Consider the following 18313-nt stretch of genomic DNA (forward strand, 5'->3'; position numbering starts at 1 on the left):
AAATGGGAAGTGTTGCCTTCATCTAGTGTGAGAATCTTCTAATTTGGAAACACTCGAAATCTGTGCCAGCCGTAGAATCACGAAACAGCAAGAATGTCACTACTTCCACACCAAACTCATGTAGCGAACTATTTTTGTCTTTTATTTCACACAGACGAGCCGCTTTAGCTTAATCGCAGTTGTCATACAAGAATCCAGCTTAGTGTGAGCAGCATCACTTCCTGGCGTTGCCACAGTGACTCCAGGCAATATTGGTTTTTGTGTAGGCGAAATCTTCCAAGCAAATATTTGCATGTAATTTGATTGAAGTTAGCATGCCGGGATGTAGTTTTCATCTGGGTAAGAAAGGTCATCTCCTCCGCTCCGGCCCCAAATCACTGCCAACACGAAGATCTCAACAGGCCGTGTGTTTGTAAACAAGTGTTGTTTGGGGAGCCCTGCCGAGAAGCAAGATGAAAAACCTCTGGCAGAGCCGAGCGACCCATCGGCCAAATCTAGGCCTGAGATATAAGTCCTGCCAACAGACTCTTGTGCCAGCCAGAGGCCTGGCCTGAGAACTATTAGCTACGAAATACAATCTGAACTGTTTGCCAAACATTTCTGCCCTTATGTATATAAAATTACACACACACACACACATTAAACATTTTATTTTTACAGTCTTCAGTGTCACATGATCCTTTAGAAATCATTCTAATATGCTGATTTGATGCTCAAGAAACATTTCTGATTATAGTGTAGAAATGTTGATCTATTAGATGTAGATATTAGATATAGATATTACTAATATCATAAACATAAACTTAATTAAACTTAAACTATCACTTAGTTTGCACTTGTTTGCAAGACAGTTTTATATAATATATTCATATATTCAAATATTTATAAATATATTTATATCTATATACACTTCAAAATGTATTCAGTAAGTACATGGTACAGATGAGGGATTTTTGTATACTCTCTTTAATAACATTTTGTTGTTCTTTTAATAATAGTAATAATAATAATAATAATAATAATAAGGTACATTGTGCAGCTTTAAAGGGTCATGAAACCCCCCTGTTTTACCCTGGTCGTCCACACCTCTGAGTTTCAAAAAGTCTGTGAAAATGGGCGTGTAAAACTCTGGAAAAGTGGGAATGTAGCGGGGGGGAAGAGGGGAGAGAACAACCAATGAAGCACAGACATACAACACACTCATTATACAGAATAATGAATATTAATATATGAGCACGGAGAGAATGACAACAAACTCCCAAGCACAAGGGAGAAATGCGAAAGAATATTTAATAGGGCTAATAATAGGCTACTTTGATTACATTTACGAGCACTGCAGTCTCAAAATCAGTCTTTTAGAATAATCGTGTCATCGCGTTCAGATAGGCTACACCACTGTATCAGTGTCCAGTTTGCACATATAATTCATTTGAAGAAGACTTGATGAAATATGTGTGCATAACTACACCGTGCTGGTTGATGTTTGGTGCAAGAGTATGTGTGAAATAAAAACTTTAAACACGGATACTTTATTCTGTATGAGCTATGTGCCATGTGGCTAGTGTTATTAAACTCATCGCGGAGCTCCGCACTGAAACTGTATATCATAAAAACAATCGTATTTTTCATGTGTTCGTATTTAAATTCCAGTTCTGACCGCATCGCAAGCAAAATACAAACAACACACGTGCTGTGCTGAGGGAAACAGCCTACGGCTTGCGTATTTGAATGCAGCTAGAGCAGGCAGAGGTGAATGAGCCGCACTTTTGTGACATTTGAATTCTCCGCTGTAATGCGATCTCATGCGAACATTTCTAAAATTGTATGTGAGAGACATGTTAAGCATTTTTTGTTTGTTTTTATTATTAGCTTGCTTGACTGTTAAGTCACTAACGATTATTTTGGTAATCGAGTAATCGTTTGATTATTCTAATGATTCCTCAAGTAATCGAACGCCCCTCCACCTCTGCATGTGGGTAAAGATGCTGAGCCAGAGACAGATGCACTCAGTGCTTGGCATTTATCACAACTATTCAGTGTTTTCAACCACATGGTGGTTTATTTTAGGTTTCAGATATTTAAATACACATAAGCACTAATAACAATACATTAAGAGTTTGTAAAATATACACTGATGTCTAAGGAAGCAGCAATAATAATCATTTCCTTTATAATTAGAAGACACATTATATTCATACTGTGAGTAAGGCAAGCAGCAACTATAAAGTTGCCCTGTTCTTCTCCAAATTCACCAGACACTTACATCCATCCGTATATTTCAAAGATGACTTCACGTGTTGTAAATCCAACTGCGGCATAAACAAACATGGCGGCACCCATCGCGCATATAGCTCAACTACTAACGCGATTATAAAGGTGCTTACACAACAAAACACATTCACTTACACATATGTAAAAAATTTTAAATAAATTTATAATAGCAATAACACAATAAGTGACTCAAGTAAAGTATCAAAAACAAGTAGTCGTATGGTTTTATTGAACAAAACTGTCAAAATGCATAATGTATTGCAGGACTCTTCAAGTAATTTCATTCAAGGGCCAGATTATAAAATCAAAAAGTTACACCTACACCTTAACAAAGACATGAATTATATATATTCCCCTACCCACCTAATACATATATCGCAATATATAAATGGCTATAACATAGTTTTCAATATAAATATTCCACATTTCCACAAACCATGGTAATTTACTACGGTTCATTCATGGGAAATGTTTGTAAGGGTGGTGATTTTGGGATTTAAAGTCTTCTATCGTCATTCCTGTTTTCCTCATCAGCCTGGTTGGGAATGTTGAGGCTGTTTCATCCGATTTAAAACTAGTTTAATCATTGAGTGATTTGTAGTTTGTAAATGAGAGGTGTGTGTCGAATTGAAATGCTTTTCACTAGATGTCGCAATTTTGTTTAATAATGGTATCCGGGACGGGGAATAAATGCAGCTCCTTTAAGCTTTCGTTCCGTTATCCACTAGGCTGTGCTGCGTAGTTCAAAGTAAACTAGTGAAACACCTGAAAACAGCACTATTTGTTCTGTATTTTTTGTCACTGACCGAGAAATAACTTAAGATGACCCTGATAGCACACGTACATCTCGGAGACGTCTATTTGATGTGTGTGTTTACGTCTGGAAGACGTATTATTTAGGTTGTTTGCTCATCTGGAATACGTCTATAGGACGTATCCTGTCAGATGTCAAATAGACGTTTAGAAGATGTCTTTAAGATGTTTATGATTTAGAATGTATGTAAAACTGACATCTTAAAGACGTCTATCAGATGTTTGTAAACAGCAGATGCTTTCCAGATGAAGTGATCTTTAACAGACGTCTTGCAGACGTACGTGTGCTATCTGGGGATTCAGTGACAGAGTGGTCTGAACGAATCTAAATTCGTTATGCAAGCGCGTTTGGCCAATTCACGGAAAAGACAGAATCAAGACAAAAGAATGATTAATTCACGAATGATAGGTATCGCTGGTTCAGTCGACAGAAATACGGGACACACATAATAACTGCTGAAATATTCGCCCGGAAAACGTTTCTCAAGTCAGTCAGAGGAGCGTGCATGGTACGAACAGTGCGTATATAGCCATACAGCTGCAGGTGCCACTGCGGCCACGTATCTTACCAAATTTAGCCACACAGCCAGGAAAAGAGGAGGAGGGAGATTGTGGTGCCACGGGCCGGATGAAGATGATTGGCGGGCCGGATTTGGCCCATTTGACATTTGGCCAACATTTATTTCAACTGTCCAATTAATCGTTAATATTTGGCCATTTCTTTACAACAGAAATGCTACAATAACTGTAATTTATTGAACAAGAACATGTGGACTTAAACGAGGGCTTAAACTTTTATTTTGAAATCGCGACGACCTGTTAGCACATTTGACCAAGTAGAAAATACTGTAAAATGTATTCTCCTGCGTTAGCTAAGGTTTATAGATGACTTACCTTACAAATCTGATTAAATGGCACACATTGCGTTTCCAGATGAACGTTAAAAACAATCCAAACTCACAGCATATGCAGAGATGGAGTTTGAGACGTGCTTCACTCATGATAACAGTTGACGTGGAGCTGCATTTACTGTGAACAGAGCTGCTCTGATAATCTACATGTATGGAAATAATTACAGCGCATATAGATGTTAAACCTACAGCACATACATTTATTTAATTGATTCGCAGCCTTTGTAAATTCACAAAAGCATCATGCTTTATTATGATTTTTAAACAGGTTTAAAATTGTGCAGCCTTAGAAAACGGGCTAATAACGCGTTTCATGGATTCTCGTCCATGGAAAGCGCCACTTCCGGTATTTTCGCCGGTTACTTGACACGGGCAAATTGAAATCATGGATTTTTTTTAATTGAGTATTCACATTTATTTGAGTACTTGTTACAGCCCTACACCGTGTCCTAACCAGACGCGATGCGATAAGATTCTAGCGACAAGCAATTTGACTGTCCACACTAGACGCGACGCGAAAATGAGAAGCGATAAAATCAATCAAGTTCCCCAGCCAATCAGAAGAGAGTGTTGGCAGGCTCTCTCGGCAAGAGCACAGCAGACACAATGAAATGGGCAAGTACGTAGAAAAATTCATAAATATTACACAATTTAAACATTATTTAAAGTACATATGGAGTGACTGAACCAATCTTTGTCATAGAACACACTTGTTTGTTCACATTGAGTTGACAGTTTGAACATTCTTGTGGCCATTTATTTATTTTCAAGATCTGAGGGTAATTAGCCAGTGTTGTTTTTATTACAGCTAAAACACTGGGAACACATAATGATATTTAAACTCACATTAGATGCTTTTAACATTAAATAAAACACATAAACAGTACCTGATATTATCATTGCCATACTTTGTGTTGCTGTTTCAGCCGCGATGTCACGGAGAAATAGAAAAATAGAATATTTGTTTTTAAAATAGAATATTTGTGTGTTGCCGTCACTTGGGTAAAGTTGGTTTTATATTCGCACATTCGGACATCCGTATTCAATAGCCTTGTTAATCACACTACATTGGACATACAGTGGACATTCACAAGTAAATATGCCATTAAAACAATACTTGCCTATTTTGATCGACTGTGAAAATGCTGTAAGTTGACAATCGTTGGTTGTCAATATCATGTCGCTGCTTAAAATTCGCAAACATTAATTTATTGCACATTTATTGGAAAGTCTGAATTTATCAGAAATCCGAATGTGCGAATATAAAACCAACTTTACCCAAGTGTCGCCGCCATGGCTGGTTAGGACGAAAACTCCATGATTAACATGGAAAAGATACCTTTTATTGCGTGTCGCGGCATCACGTCTGGTTAGGATACGGTGCTACTGTAAAGCTGTAGCCTATGTGCAATGTAACGGGGTGCTACTACTTGGAATTAACATGTTAATGGAAATTAACATTTTTATGGAAAGCTACACTATTTTAAAAATGGCTATCAAACTATTGAAAGTTAGTTGCATTGCTTATTTTAGTTATTTACTCCCTAATAGTGATTGGGTCACCATCTGCAGAGACTCAAACAATCCACTAACGGATGTGCTGAGTTTAGTAAAGCACAAGTGCTCACAGCCGTTTGCCAGAAGAGCTTTTCTGAGAGGGTTTGAGAATACTTAGTGTCACAACTCTTTTCAGAACGATACGTCATGTACTCAGCTGTCACTGAGAAAACAGTCAAGGCTCACAAAATAATTCGGCAAAAAGAGCTCCACAAATGCCTCCACTCATGCGTCTGTCGACATTTATCAGGGAAAGCACTTGAAAGGCATGCCAATACAACGCGCTAATCACTTGCACCTGCAAACTATTCAGTTTGTTTTGAAATCCCGCTCATTCAAAAACACTAGAAATTAGTGAGCATTTGATCAACCTGTACAATCTGCTTCCAGTTCTAAAAATCTCCCCACTTCTGAAGTAAAAACAGAATTTATGTCATCTATGTCTTTGTAAAGATTCACATTAGCGGGCTAACATTCCACACAAGCTTTGTTGACTATGCGTGACAGCTCGCCTTGTGCTGCAGAAATTATCATTTTGCTTGTCATAATTAATAGTGTTTTAAAGAGCATAATTCCTCTGTTGATTTGAGAGTAACTTAATGAGCTGAGCAGATGTTGAAGTCGTCTCTTCAGGGGGAAATACTGTAGCCTCACAGCCCTGGTGAAATAAATTAGCACCCTAAGACTGTTTCTGTACGCCTCGTAACCGCATCTGCTGTGCTTTTGTGACAGAGATGTATCGGCATTGAAATAGGCACAAATATTACGTTAAATATTTTCTCCCTAAATTAGAATGCAGTGGTTGTATGTAAAGGTTGCAAAAAAGGCCTGAGAGTTTAGGATAATGGATTACGCAAAGTGGAAATAAATGTTTTATGCCTTACGGCACCTGCAACACCTGTGCCTGTTATTGCATTGCAGTGCTGCAGGTCTGTATAAGCCTATTCTTCCGTATTCATACATTGATTTATAGGTCACTAGCGGTTTAGCATTGCTTTGATTGGCATAACATTCAATAGAGAAAATAAGATTCTGATTGGCCAACGCTACACAGCGAGTAGCATTTCATTTGATATTCCTGTTATCCAGAACCTTGTTGTTTCTGTCTTTGATAAAATAAACATGTTTGTGTTGTAATATGAGAAGGTATTTCTTTAATAAGGCTATTGCAGGCTCTGTATATTTAGTTGCTAAGGCCAAATTTTCTCTTTTTAAGTTTAAATTTTTCTCATATATTTTATTTTTATTTTAGCTTAATTTCAAATAAAGAAAATATATATTTTAATAGTTTTAGTTTTAGTTAACAATAACAACACTGACATTATTAAGATATTAGGAAAATTAAAACTAACCAAAATCATTTCCATCTTCAATCAAAGTTGTGAATTTAGTATTTTTTCCAATTTATTAAAATGCCCCAATTATGCTATTTTAAAGGTTCGTAATTTTGTCTCGAAGGTCTCCTGTAGGTTTACATGCATCCAATGTCAAAACAAGAACTTTAATTTTTACATAATATACATTGTAGCATCACTTCTTTTCTTACTGCAAAGGCTTCCTCAGAACTTAATACACAGTGATATGAACATTAACGTCGGTGTCAGTGTTTTACTCTATCAAAGTCGATTTGCTTTCGCAGCACAGAAAACAGTGTCTTCTCGACATGTCGACAACACAAACCAAACTCTTCCAGGCCTCAGATGATGGCAGGTAAAAGCAGACATTGTTCACAGGCAGCCAATGAAGACCATAGGCTGGTATTATGTAAATTTGTTACAAACCTACGTAGGTTTGACCAGGAAGTAAGAATGGAATTACTGACGACTCATTTCAGGCAGTTCAGAATAGCTTCATTTGGGAGACAATAACTCCATTTATCTGCACTTTGATCTTTGAAACTTTGCAGACCTTTTACATTCACAAACAGCTAAATTACACACTACATGAAAGGTAATATCCAAAAAAGCATAATAAGGGGACTGTAAGACATACACATAATGTACTGCATAGTGGGAATATCCGAGAATGTGTTTGCTTTGAATGCTGGCCTATAAAAGATCTTCAAATGGAGCTATGCTTCAAACGAGGGAAGACAAAAGCAAGATAATGGAAAAGTGATTTTCCGTCAGTCGACACAGTGGGAGCCTGTAGCCCCCCTCAATATTTCAATAACGATTCACGCTCAGACAGTCAAGCACCTTTGTGAGCACGTCTGGTCTCAGAACTCCAGCCAAACCTCTTGCTTAGCCTCCAGCCATCCAGTTCACATAAAACATGACCGCTACTCGACACATCAACCAAACGGATTATCCCGACCGCAGAGGCGAAGCGTTCAGTATTTCGCTGCAACCTCCACTCGGCTCACGCAAAATCCTTCATTTCAAAAGTGCCCTATCAACACTAACACTTCCACAACACACACGCACACACTCATTATGGGCACACAGGAGTCCCCACCCCACTGTCTCTGGGCAATCCCCAGCAATTACAGACCCTCTTACAGATAAAGCAGATTACACTTCAGTGTCCATTAGGGTCATCATTATCTTAATGAAAAGTCAATGGCAGTCAGGAGAGGTGCCACTGTATTGAAAAGGTTTTAGTGCCAGTTACCCTTGTTTACCCCCCTTCTTATATATGTGAATAAGAAGTAACATGACAACCATGAAAATTATATAAATGCCATAAAATGACTGGTCAGAGAATATAAAAAACCTGCTTATCTGAATATAAAAAAAAATACCTATAATTTCCGTTTTTTTTTTTTTTTTGTATCTCATTGTATCATTAAAGTCAACAAGTAATGGAATCTTCCTTTATAAGAATTTACCCTATTTAACTATTTAAATAGTATTATTGTACACATTATTCTAAATTAAAATGTTTTCATGATCTTTCTTTAAAATTTAATAACTTTTGCCATCTCTGAAATAATTTTCCTTTTCTAATAATATAAGCAAGGTCATGTGGGTGGGGGAAATGAGATTAACCAATTCCATCACCCTGTAGAAAAGAAAAATCATTTTTAATAATGTTTAATATCTTAACTGTTTTTCTACACTCCTAAAAACGTTTTTTTTTTTTTTTTTTTTTTAAGATTCTTGGTGCCTCCCCTGCATTTACACAATATACTTGGTAAAACAACCCGAAGAGACATACTGACCCGGAAAAACTTGACCCAAAAAGAAAGTAAAAATGGCACAATTGGCAATGCACACACACAATGGACAAATTATAACACAAGCTTTTGCTTTCCGCACCATCTTAAAAGGTCACCCCAAATGCTCAAAAGACTTCAAACTTCAGCATGACTCCACTAAGTTGAGCCTTCATCCTTTATTGTGCCACTGAAAAGAGTCATGTGTTCGCGGTTGGTGTCCACCTGAGTTAATGTCATTCGCCGCCATCGCTTTTTCGATGATGCATGACTCGCATTGACAGGGAAATATTCTATCTGTCTGCTTACTGTTCAAACGCAAATGCAATTATATGATTCATATCAGATTTATTTCCACATATTAATGAGGCCTGAAACCAATCTGAGAATATCGGAATCCATGTGCCACACTGGGTCATTTGAACCATGTAATGTAAATGCGGCCTTAATGTCATGTCTGCTCTGTGTTTGTGTTTTGCTTTAGTGTGACTTTGAGTTAGTTTTGCCCTGTTCTTAGTTAAGTTTCCTCTGTTTTCTTTGTCCATGCTCTTCTTTTGTCATGGTTTTTGATTCAACTCTTGTGTTTTACCTGTGTCTTGTTAATTACCTTGATTAATCCCAGTGTTTCTCCGTGTATATATATAGCCCTCAGTTTCAGGTGCCCTTTACCGGGTTTGTCAACATTAGATGGCTGTCCTGATCATGTTTTGCGATCAAATTTGAGGATCAAATAAATCCCCACTCTACATCACTTCCGGCTGAATATTTTGATATATATGTCACACTGCACAAGAATTGCAAATGCTCTTGCAGACAGTATGAACTTTATCATGTTAGGCTTGAGCATGTAATAGGAACAATTCCAGAGGGATGAATCTACTCACCGGCTTGGTTGGTGGTGACATTGAGTGAGACGTACTGGCGCAAAGGGGCAGTTAGTTCTGACACCCCATTCACAGCCTCCACCTCAAAGATGTAGTTGGTGTGAGCCAGGAGATCCACGACCATAACGGAGGTGTTTCTCAGCCCCATCCGCTGTGGGAGGAATCGTACATGGCTTCCACATGGTTCATAGTTGCCCAAATCTGTACTGATCTTACTGCACTGGATATTGTATCTAACGTCTTTCCGGCCTCCTGTTTCTTCCGGGGCGCTCCACTCCAAGAAGACGCTGGTCTCGTTCACGTTGGAGATGGCGTTTCGTGGGGCGGAAGGGGGCTCTGCAAGATGATACGGTATCATGACTAAATTACAAACAATATACCAAAAATATTGCATAACGGTACACATAACGGAAGTGGCACTTACTTGTGCAGGCCATATTGGCGGGGTCTGATTCGGTCCTGTAGAATCCCTGCTCACATTGACAGGAGGTGGAAGCCTCCACCTTGGTGAAACTTCTGGGAGGACATTTACTGCAGCTTTTGGTCTGAAGAGCTGATCGGTAAAAGCCCGGCTTACACACTGCAGAGATATCAAGCACAATACAGAGGTGATTACATTACTAATGCGGTCGATCAATGCCTTTGTACTGCTTGTTCAGGGCTGATGAGAAAATGTAGTCATTAAAGTCAAACATCCAACAACTTCATTAAAAAGAGCAGGTACTTATTTCAATAGATAGCCGATGGTTTGAACACACAATGTTAATTAATAAGTTCAATTCTTTTTAACGTGTTAAGTATTTTAAATTAAGCGCATGCGTAAATGCGTTAACATGGACAGCCCTAGAATAAATCTTCAAACATTCACTCATGAAAGCCACAATTTTCACAGAAACATGCTCAGAGAGCATTAAACCACAATTTACATTATCAAACTGACAAGTGGGACAAATGGAATCAGTATATCTGGTTTTTGCAACTACTTAAATACTTCTCAATTCAGGACAGGTGCTTATGCACAGCAGACACCCTGTCAGCACAAAATGCATTTAGATAATGTATTGCCATGGAGAGAGAGAGAGAGATAGATTATCAATGGCCTCGGCAGTCCAAAGTGCACACAAAGACATTAATTAAAGCCTCCCTGGTGTGCATTAAGAGGCAGACAGCAGAGGTGCGCTGTGAATTCAGTCCAACTGAGCCACAGCAAGAACAGGCCGAGCTGAAACCGGCAGCTAATGTAGAATAGTATGATATATAATATCATTCAACATTTAACTATTATTTATGGGCCATATTCAGCACTTCTGTAGTATTTTATGCTTTTCCCTATAATCCACTTAAGGCGTATGCACCAAAACAGTTGTAGTTTTGCTACTTTGCTTTAAATGTCAATATGAAATCTGTTTTGTTTATTATAAGTGTGCATTGCAGTTTTGTCATCTGCCACTTTAAATGCTAAAGCTCATTAAAGTTAAGTGGATTCTGATTGGTTGTCAATGTTTTTTATCATTCATTAGCAAAAAAAAAAAAAAAAAAAAAAAAACATTCTGAAAGTCATTCTAATTATGTAATTCTTCTGTGTTTTTACTGTTACAGCTGTGGTGTGGCCTTTTATAGTTATAGTTATTGTCCTTTGAGTGAACGAACCTTTATACTGATATCCTGTAACTGCTTAGACTAAATTCTAATTCTAGCTTTGCAGAGTAACTAGCAAGTATTTTTGCTAAAATTTCCAAAAATACACAGGTACGGTCAATGTCTTAAAAAGGAAGCGCATACTGTCATTTGTACTTTGGGATGGTATGATATCTTTGGCCAAATTTTCCCTGTTTATCAATGACCATTTCCTCTTCATCTGTTGCCAAATCGCCTGATCTAAAAGCATGGTAAAATGGTCTCATCACTTTTTTTTTTCTTCTGCATGAATTGCATATCCATCTTTTTCAGAGTGCCAGTGCAATGGCCTCCAGACAAGATTTGCTCAACTGTAGCCGCCTGTCTGAGGCCATAAATAGATCATCTTTGCCCCATTGGCAGCATTTAGACAAGACTACCCTCGCATGAGCTAAATGGATTGCTTGTTTTAGGTTAGCGTGGTGAAAATTGTGTTCTGCAGAAGAAAGATGCATATAGGTTTGGAATGAAATCAGGGTGAGCAAATAACTTTGCATTTTTATCCCTTTAAAATCACCTCATATTTGTCCTATAGTTCTTTTAGAGCTGTGCAAACTAGAACTGTCTCTAAATTACATACAATTCTTAGTGACTTTACAATTACCATTAACATGTGTCCTGCTGGAAAAAAAAAAAAAAAAAAAAAACGAATGTAAAGGCTTACATAACGCATAAGGCTCTTATGATTATCTAAATGACTATGAAACATCAAGTACAGAGCAGTCACAACTTTTCAATAGTGTGCGTTTTAGACGATGTGTCATTCATGTAATACCAGCAATTTGTATGAATTTTATATATTTAGCTTAATTCATACTCATTTCATATTCTGGGGGGGGGACTTAAACGGATAGTTCACCCCAAAATGAAAATTCTGTAATCATTTATTCAAGTTGTTCCAAAACTGTATGAAGTTCTTTCTTCTGCTGAACACAAAAGAAGATATTTTGAAGAATGTCTGTAACCAAGCAGATGATGGGCCCAAATGACTTCCATAGTATGGGGGGGGAAATACTATGGAAGTCAGCGGCAGCCATCAACTGTTTGGTTCCTGACATTCTTCAAAATATCTTATTTTGTGTTCAGCAGAAGAAAGAAGTTCATACAGGTTTGGAACAACATGAGGGTGAGTATGAAATGATGAATTTCCATCATTGACAGAATGACAGAATTTTCATTTTTTGGTGAACTATCCCTTTAAAGGGATAGTTCACCCAAAAATGAAAATTTGATGTTTATCTGCTTACCCCCAGGGCATCCAAGATGTAGGTGACTTTGTTTCTTCAGTAGAACACAAATTATGATTTTTAACTCCAACCGATGCCATCTGTCAGTCTTATAATGCGAGTGGATGGTAACACAATCTATAAGAGACAAAAAATATGCATAGACAAATCCATATTAAACCCTGCGGCTCGTGATGACACATTGATGTCCTAAGACACGAAACGATTGGTTTGTGCGAGAAACCGAACATTATTTATATAATTTTTCACCTCTAATACGCCACTATGTCCAACTGCGTTCAGCATTCGCTTAGTGAGGTCTGATCGCGCTCTGACAACTGAAGAAATGTCTAGCACTCATTACTAATCAAATGCTGAACGCAGTTGGACATAGTGGCGTATTAGAGGTAAAAAATGATATAAATGCTGTTCGTTTTCTCGCACAAACCGATCATTTTGTGTCTTAGGACATCAATGTGCCGCCATGAGCCGCAGGGTTTAATTTGGATTTGTCTATGCATATTTGTTGACTCTTATAAATTGTGTTACCATCCACTCGCATTATAAGACCGCAACGGTTGGAGTTAAAAATCATCATTTGTGTTCTACTGAAGAAACAAAGTCACCTACATCTTGGATGCCCTGGGGGTAAGCAGATAAACATCAAATTTTCATTTTTGGGTGAACTATCCCTTTAAACATAGGTCGCACTGGATCAAAATTGCATTGTTGAGAGAGAAAAAAAAAACAGATAAGTTGCATTGGTGTATAAGTCAAAGGAGTATGTCCTTGCTAAATTGTGAATGTTTTCAAATAGCTGATTGGCCTCTGCTGATGCTGCAGCGAATGAGATAGCTTGTTCAACATTTAAATAGTCTGGTTCAACGTTTGCTGTAAGTTACTTCCACTGAAACCCTCCACCTCCCCAGCTCCACCTGTCTAGATCAGCTACAAGATTTATGAAAATTCATGGACAGTCTCTCGCGTATGGCAAGAGATGGCTACAGAATCACCAAGAAGAGTCGGATACGACTGAAATGGTTAGTGAATGATCCTTTCTGAAGGATCATGTGACACTGAAGACTGGATTTATGATGTTAGGGAATTACATTCAGCCTGTCGATTCAGCTACTTAATTCAAACATTTTGTCATCTGACCGTGATCCATTTAGAAGAGATGGCAAGTTGACAGATATAGATCATGATATGGCAAATTTCGTTTTTCCACACTTCACTCAACTCCACGCTGCATAATCCCCACAAATGACATGCTGCATTATGAAACAAAAGCCTGTGTTAATGGAAACGAAACAAGTTTTGATTAAATAAAAGATTGGTGCTGGGCTGCACTAATGGAGCTTGTAGGAACCTTTGATTGCATTACAGTCGGGTCCATCGGCCACACATGTCTTTATTAAATGAACAGCTCAGGCAACAAGATTGTTCAACAGTTTATCTATATAATGAAGTCACGAGACAAGTATATATTTGTTCTGACATGCTGGGCTCAAACCAGCACAGAACTGATATTTAAAAATATCTGAAAAATGCATATTTCATGAAATTGTTTCATGAGCCGTGCAGATGCCTGCTTGAAGATTAGGGGAAAAAATGCATTCTGTTTACAAAAGTGCTTCAAGCAATAATCCAATAGCTCCAAAAGGAAGGATTTGGTAGTCTTATTTTATGTATTTATTTATTTTCCAAAGACCTTTTCCCTTTGCAAACCTTGCAGGGCTTTTTAAAGTAAGTCACTGACTGATTTACCTAGACAGAATCTTGGTCTCTTGTCATGCAACATTAGACCAGGAAACACAATACTGAAATCTTCCATCATACAGCTATTATTTATTTATTTATTTATTTACTTATTTATATTTATTTTATTTATTTATTTTGCTGATTGCATTCTACATACTGATTTAGCATAGATGTCTAGCACTGAAAGCATTTGGATGTCTTTGCATTGATTTGTAAGCTGAACATATAATCATATTTTTATTACACCAAGGCTTTATTGATTTGTTTTGAGCATTTATGACAAGCCTGTTAACAATAGCGAGAAAATAACAAAGCAGAAATTAAAGCATTCCCAGATGTTACTAGGGATAACAGAAACATTATATGGTTAATAATGTAATATCAGAATTAAAACAATAAAACTAGGTCATATGAGCATTATCATTTGCAGTTTTCGCACATTTTACTATATTTAGATATGAGAAACAGTTTGTTAGGTTTTGATAACATATCATTATTTATACTTTTCTGTACTTTTTTCAAATTAAAGATTCTATAAAGTAATCAAACCTGAACACTAAATTATCCTTATCTAAATACATTATATTAAGATAAGTGGAGTTTAGTGTTTGGTAATTACTGAGTTATAGAATCTTTAACTTGATTTAATTGACTATATAGTTTATATAATTAAATAACTAGCAGATAAGTAATAAGAAATTAATATAATTAATCAGAAATGAATCAATATGAAATGAATGATAAAGTAATTATTAAATAAACTACACACACACACACACACACACACACACACACACACACACACACCTGATTTTCAGCCACCCTGTTTATCACCTCTCAATGGCTCAGTCTTTTGTGAGCTCTGCTCACAAGCCTCTATTCATCACTGTCACTAGGCTCTTTCAATTCTGACACACACACACGCACACACACACACACACACACACACACACACACACACACTTATCGCTCTTCAGCTGGGTGGTAACTCAATCATCACCTCCATGTCTCTCCAACACAAGAGAGCGAAAGATGTCACAGCAAATCTGTTTTACCTGTGAAACTAGAAAAATGGCTTCATTGTTGTCATTGGTTCACTTATTAACTGGGCTGACATGTTTTAATTTGAATGAACACGTAATATGCAACTCACTCTCAGGGCAATTGTAAATTTTTTTATGTTTTGGTGAATTGGTGGATAATTCGTCTCATTTGTGCATTTTAGTACGATCTGCTTACACCCAGCATACTTTTTTTTTTTTTTTCTTCTAAAAATCATGAATTTTCATACAAATAAAATATTTACACTTTGTAACTTTGTGAGATTGGGTTGGAATATGACACAATCACAGCAAATAGGAAGATATTTAATGTTAAATAAACAGTTATGTGTATATGTGTATATATTATGTGTATATGTGTATATATTATTGAACCAATGAGATTATACAGTTGGTGGAGCTGCACTTTTTGTAATGCACATTCCTCTCTTATTAAGCATTATTCTTCAGTGTATGCTTTTTCAAAAATGTCATAACCATCATACAGAAAATATATATATACCATATCATCACTATACAGCTGCTAACCTCCTCCAAACATTCACATTACCCAGAATTCTACAACATCACACCAACTAACCCATCTAAGCCAAACAACCACACACCAAACAATGACAGATGCTACATATTATCTCACAATCCATCCAAGCAAAACTGTGGCCATGAAATTTCAAAATCACTCTAGTGCACTTTGGCCTTGCTGCGTCTCAAATGCGATTTGATTTCAGCATGCTTGACTGCAGCATCTCATTGATGATGCAGGGATGATCACTACTCACAGTGGCAGGGAGTCTATCCAAAGTCATAATGCGTTGCGCAAAAGGCTAATAGGTAATTAATATGCAGCAAACAGTGGTGGGCCTGGCAATTAACGAGCCGGCAAAGATCTCAGTATGAGCGCCTCTAAAAGATAGACATTTTGAGACAAGAAGTGTTGATTAATAAGGCTTTATATTTACCATAGAGAGAGAGAGAGAGAGAGAGCTTTGATAGCAGACTTGTCCTATAATTGAAACCATGATGCTCACTATAAGATGCAAGGCAGAGTAGGTTAACGCTAATTGGTTGGAGATCATTAAGATGAAAACGGTTGATAAATGCCCTGACACATAGATTTGATGGTAATTAGAACAGGAAGTTGAGTGGTTGACATGCATTTAATAAAGGGCAAAGTGAGCTAAATGTTAGAACAGATTGTCTGTTTCGTAATTGTTAACTGTTGCTCAATTAATGTTTATAACACAACAAAACTCACCACATTCCTTGTGAAAAAAAGTACACTTTGGCATACCTAAAGGTCCAGTTTGTAATATTTAGGAGGATCTATTGACAGAAATGTAATATAATGTACATAACTATGATTTCAGTGGTGTATAAAGACCTTACATAATGAACCGTTATGTTTTTATTGCCTTACAATGAGCCATTTCTATCTACACACACCGCGGGTCCTCCTACATGTTAAGTTTTGCGGCAGCATGTTTCTACAGTAGCCCTAAACGGACAAACTGCTCTACAGAGTATGTTTCATTACTATTTTATTGGTGTTCTTCTTTGTTGGTGTTTTTAGAGGCAGCTTGCATTGTCACTATGTCGTGGTAGCCCCTCGAGGAAACATCATAAAGGCAGGAGTATTGTTGCCATACAGTACCTCCAAAACCTTTCCTCCATTGCATGATTCCACCTAGCAACACCAATATCATTGTATCTCTTTTCGCTATGCTTGAAAGATGCGTACAGAAGAGCTGCTGTGCTCTTATTGGACAAAGTCACAGATGTAATGGAACTGTTGTGGAGGGCCAAAATAATTAAACATGCTAGTCTTCCTGTTGTGAAAAGTCTGTTGTCATCCACCATGACACACTATACGAGATGAAATGATCGATTCTTGCATCCCGACACCCAATGTCGATGTCACCAGATGTTTACCAGTCACCACGACACCCTACGTCAAATGGATTGTGCCAAAATCATGTAGTCTGAACCTGGCATTAGATAATAGATACATTTCTTTAATAAATTACTATCAAAAAAAAAAATTGTAGCCTAACTCATGAATGACTATATCTTATAAGCTAGTTATTTTTGGTTAATCAAAGACTTAAATTTGTAAGTTCAGTTTAAATCAATCTAAAAACTCAATCACTGAATTGATCAGAACATTTATTGTCTAATTAATTGGAATGTGAGCCAGAATCTCTAAATCCCTTAAGATTCACATCTGAAATCTATGATACATTATTTAGAGCAGGCGGGGAAGAAAAAAAAAACAAGGAGAAAACATAAACTTGCTTTTCCAAGAATGCATTTTAAAACAGAAACAGACTGCAAAATAAATTCTAACAATGGTACCCCAGATGGCTATCGACTGTCGCCGATAAACATCCTCTTCCTATGTTTAACGTCCTGTGAGTAAACTGAACTTTAAACGAATACATTCACATAACAATATGCAAACATGATTGGCAGCGTCTAATGTTGGTCTTTGTGCTCGGCTATTGTCGAGGCCAAACTTGTGTATTTTTCCTCAATGCTCTGTTTGAATAGCGGGGCGGATTTAAGTTGATTTATAGCATAGCAAATCTGCTATCTAAATTCCATTATGTCAATGACATCTAGTTGGACGTCTGCTAATACCCACAGCATGTCATCTCTAGCTGATGCCCTGCATAGGCAGGCCTGAAAACACATCAAAATTGTCATTGTTGGGTTTTGTCATTCATTGTGAGATATGAAAAGCACTTAGAAGGGATGTAATGCTAGAATATTTACAGCACAAAAAAGAAATGACATTGTGAATAATCAATTAGATTATCTATATATTTGGTGCAAAGTAAGTGGAAATGGTGCAAATTAAGCTTGCATCCTGTCATTATCTACGCAAAATTATGCACCATAAAATAACCAGTCTGAGCACTATATAAAACTCAGACAACCCGAATTTACAGCTTCATACTTGAAAAATGACAAAGGAGCAGCACTTGATGTTAGACTT

General features: G+C 37.2%; 1 protein-coding gene across 2 annotated transcripts in view; it reads right to left on the reverse strand.

Annotated features, from left to right (window-relative positions):
* The window catches only part of LOC125258475 (ephrin type-A receptor 5), an 80684-nt gene that overhangs the window by 29923 nt on the left and 32448 nt on the right, over positions 1–18313 (reverse strand). For both annotated transcript variants that reach the window (XR_007182632.1, XM_048175432.1), the window contains exons 4-5: positions 10018–10173; positions 9594–9929 (exon numbers count right to left, since the gene is read on the reverse strand). Coding sequence is in view for 1 of the 2 variants with exons in the window: in XM_048175432.1 (XP_048031389.1) it covers positions 9594–9929; positions 10018–10173 (492 nt within the window). In the remaining variant the exon portion in view is untranslated. The remainder of the gene's footprint in view (positions 1–9593; positions 9930–10017; positions 10174–18313) is intronic.

Source organism: Megalobrama amblycephala, linkage group LG2 (assembly GCF_018812025.1).
Source record: "Megalobrama amblycephala isolate DHTTF-2021 linkage group LG2, ASM1881202v1, whole genome shotgun sequence".
NCBI lineage: Eukaryota > Metazoa > Chordata > Actinopteri > Cypriniformes > Xenocyprididae > Megalobrama > Megalobrama amblycephala.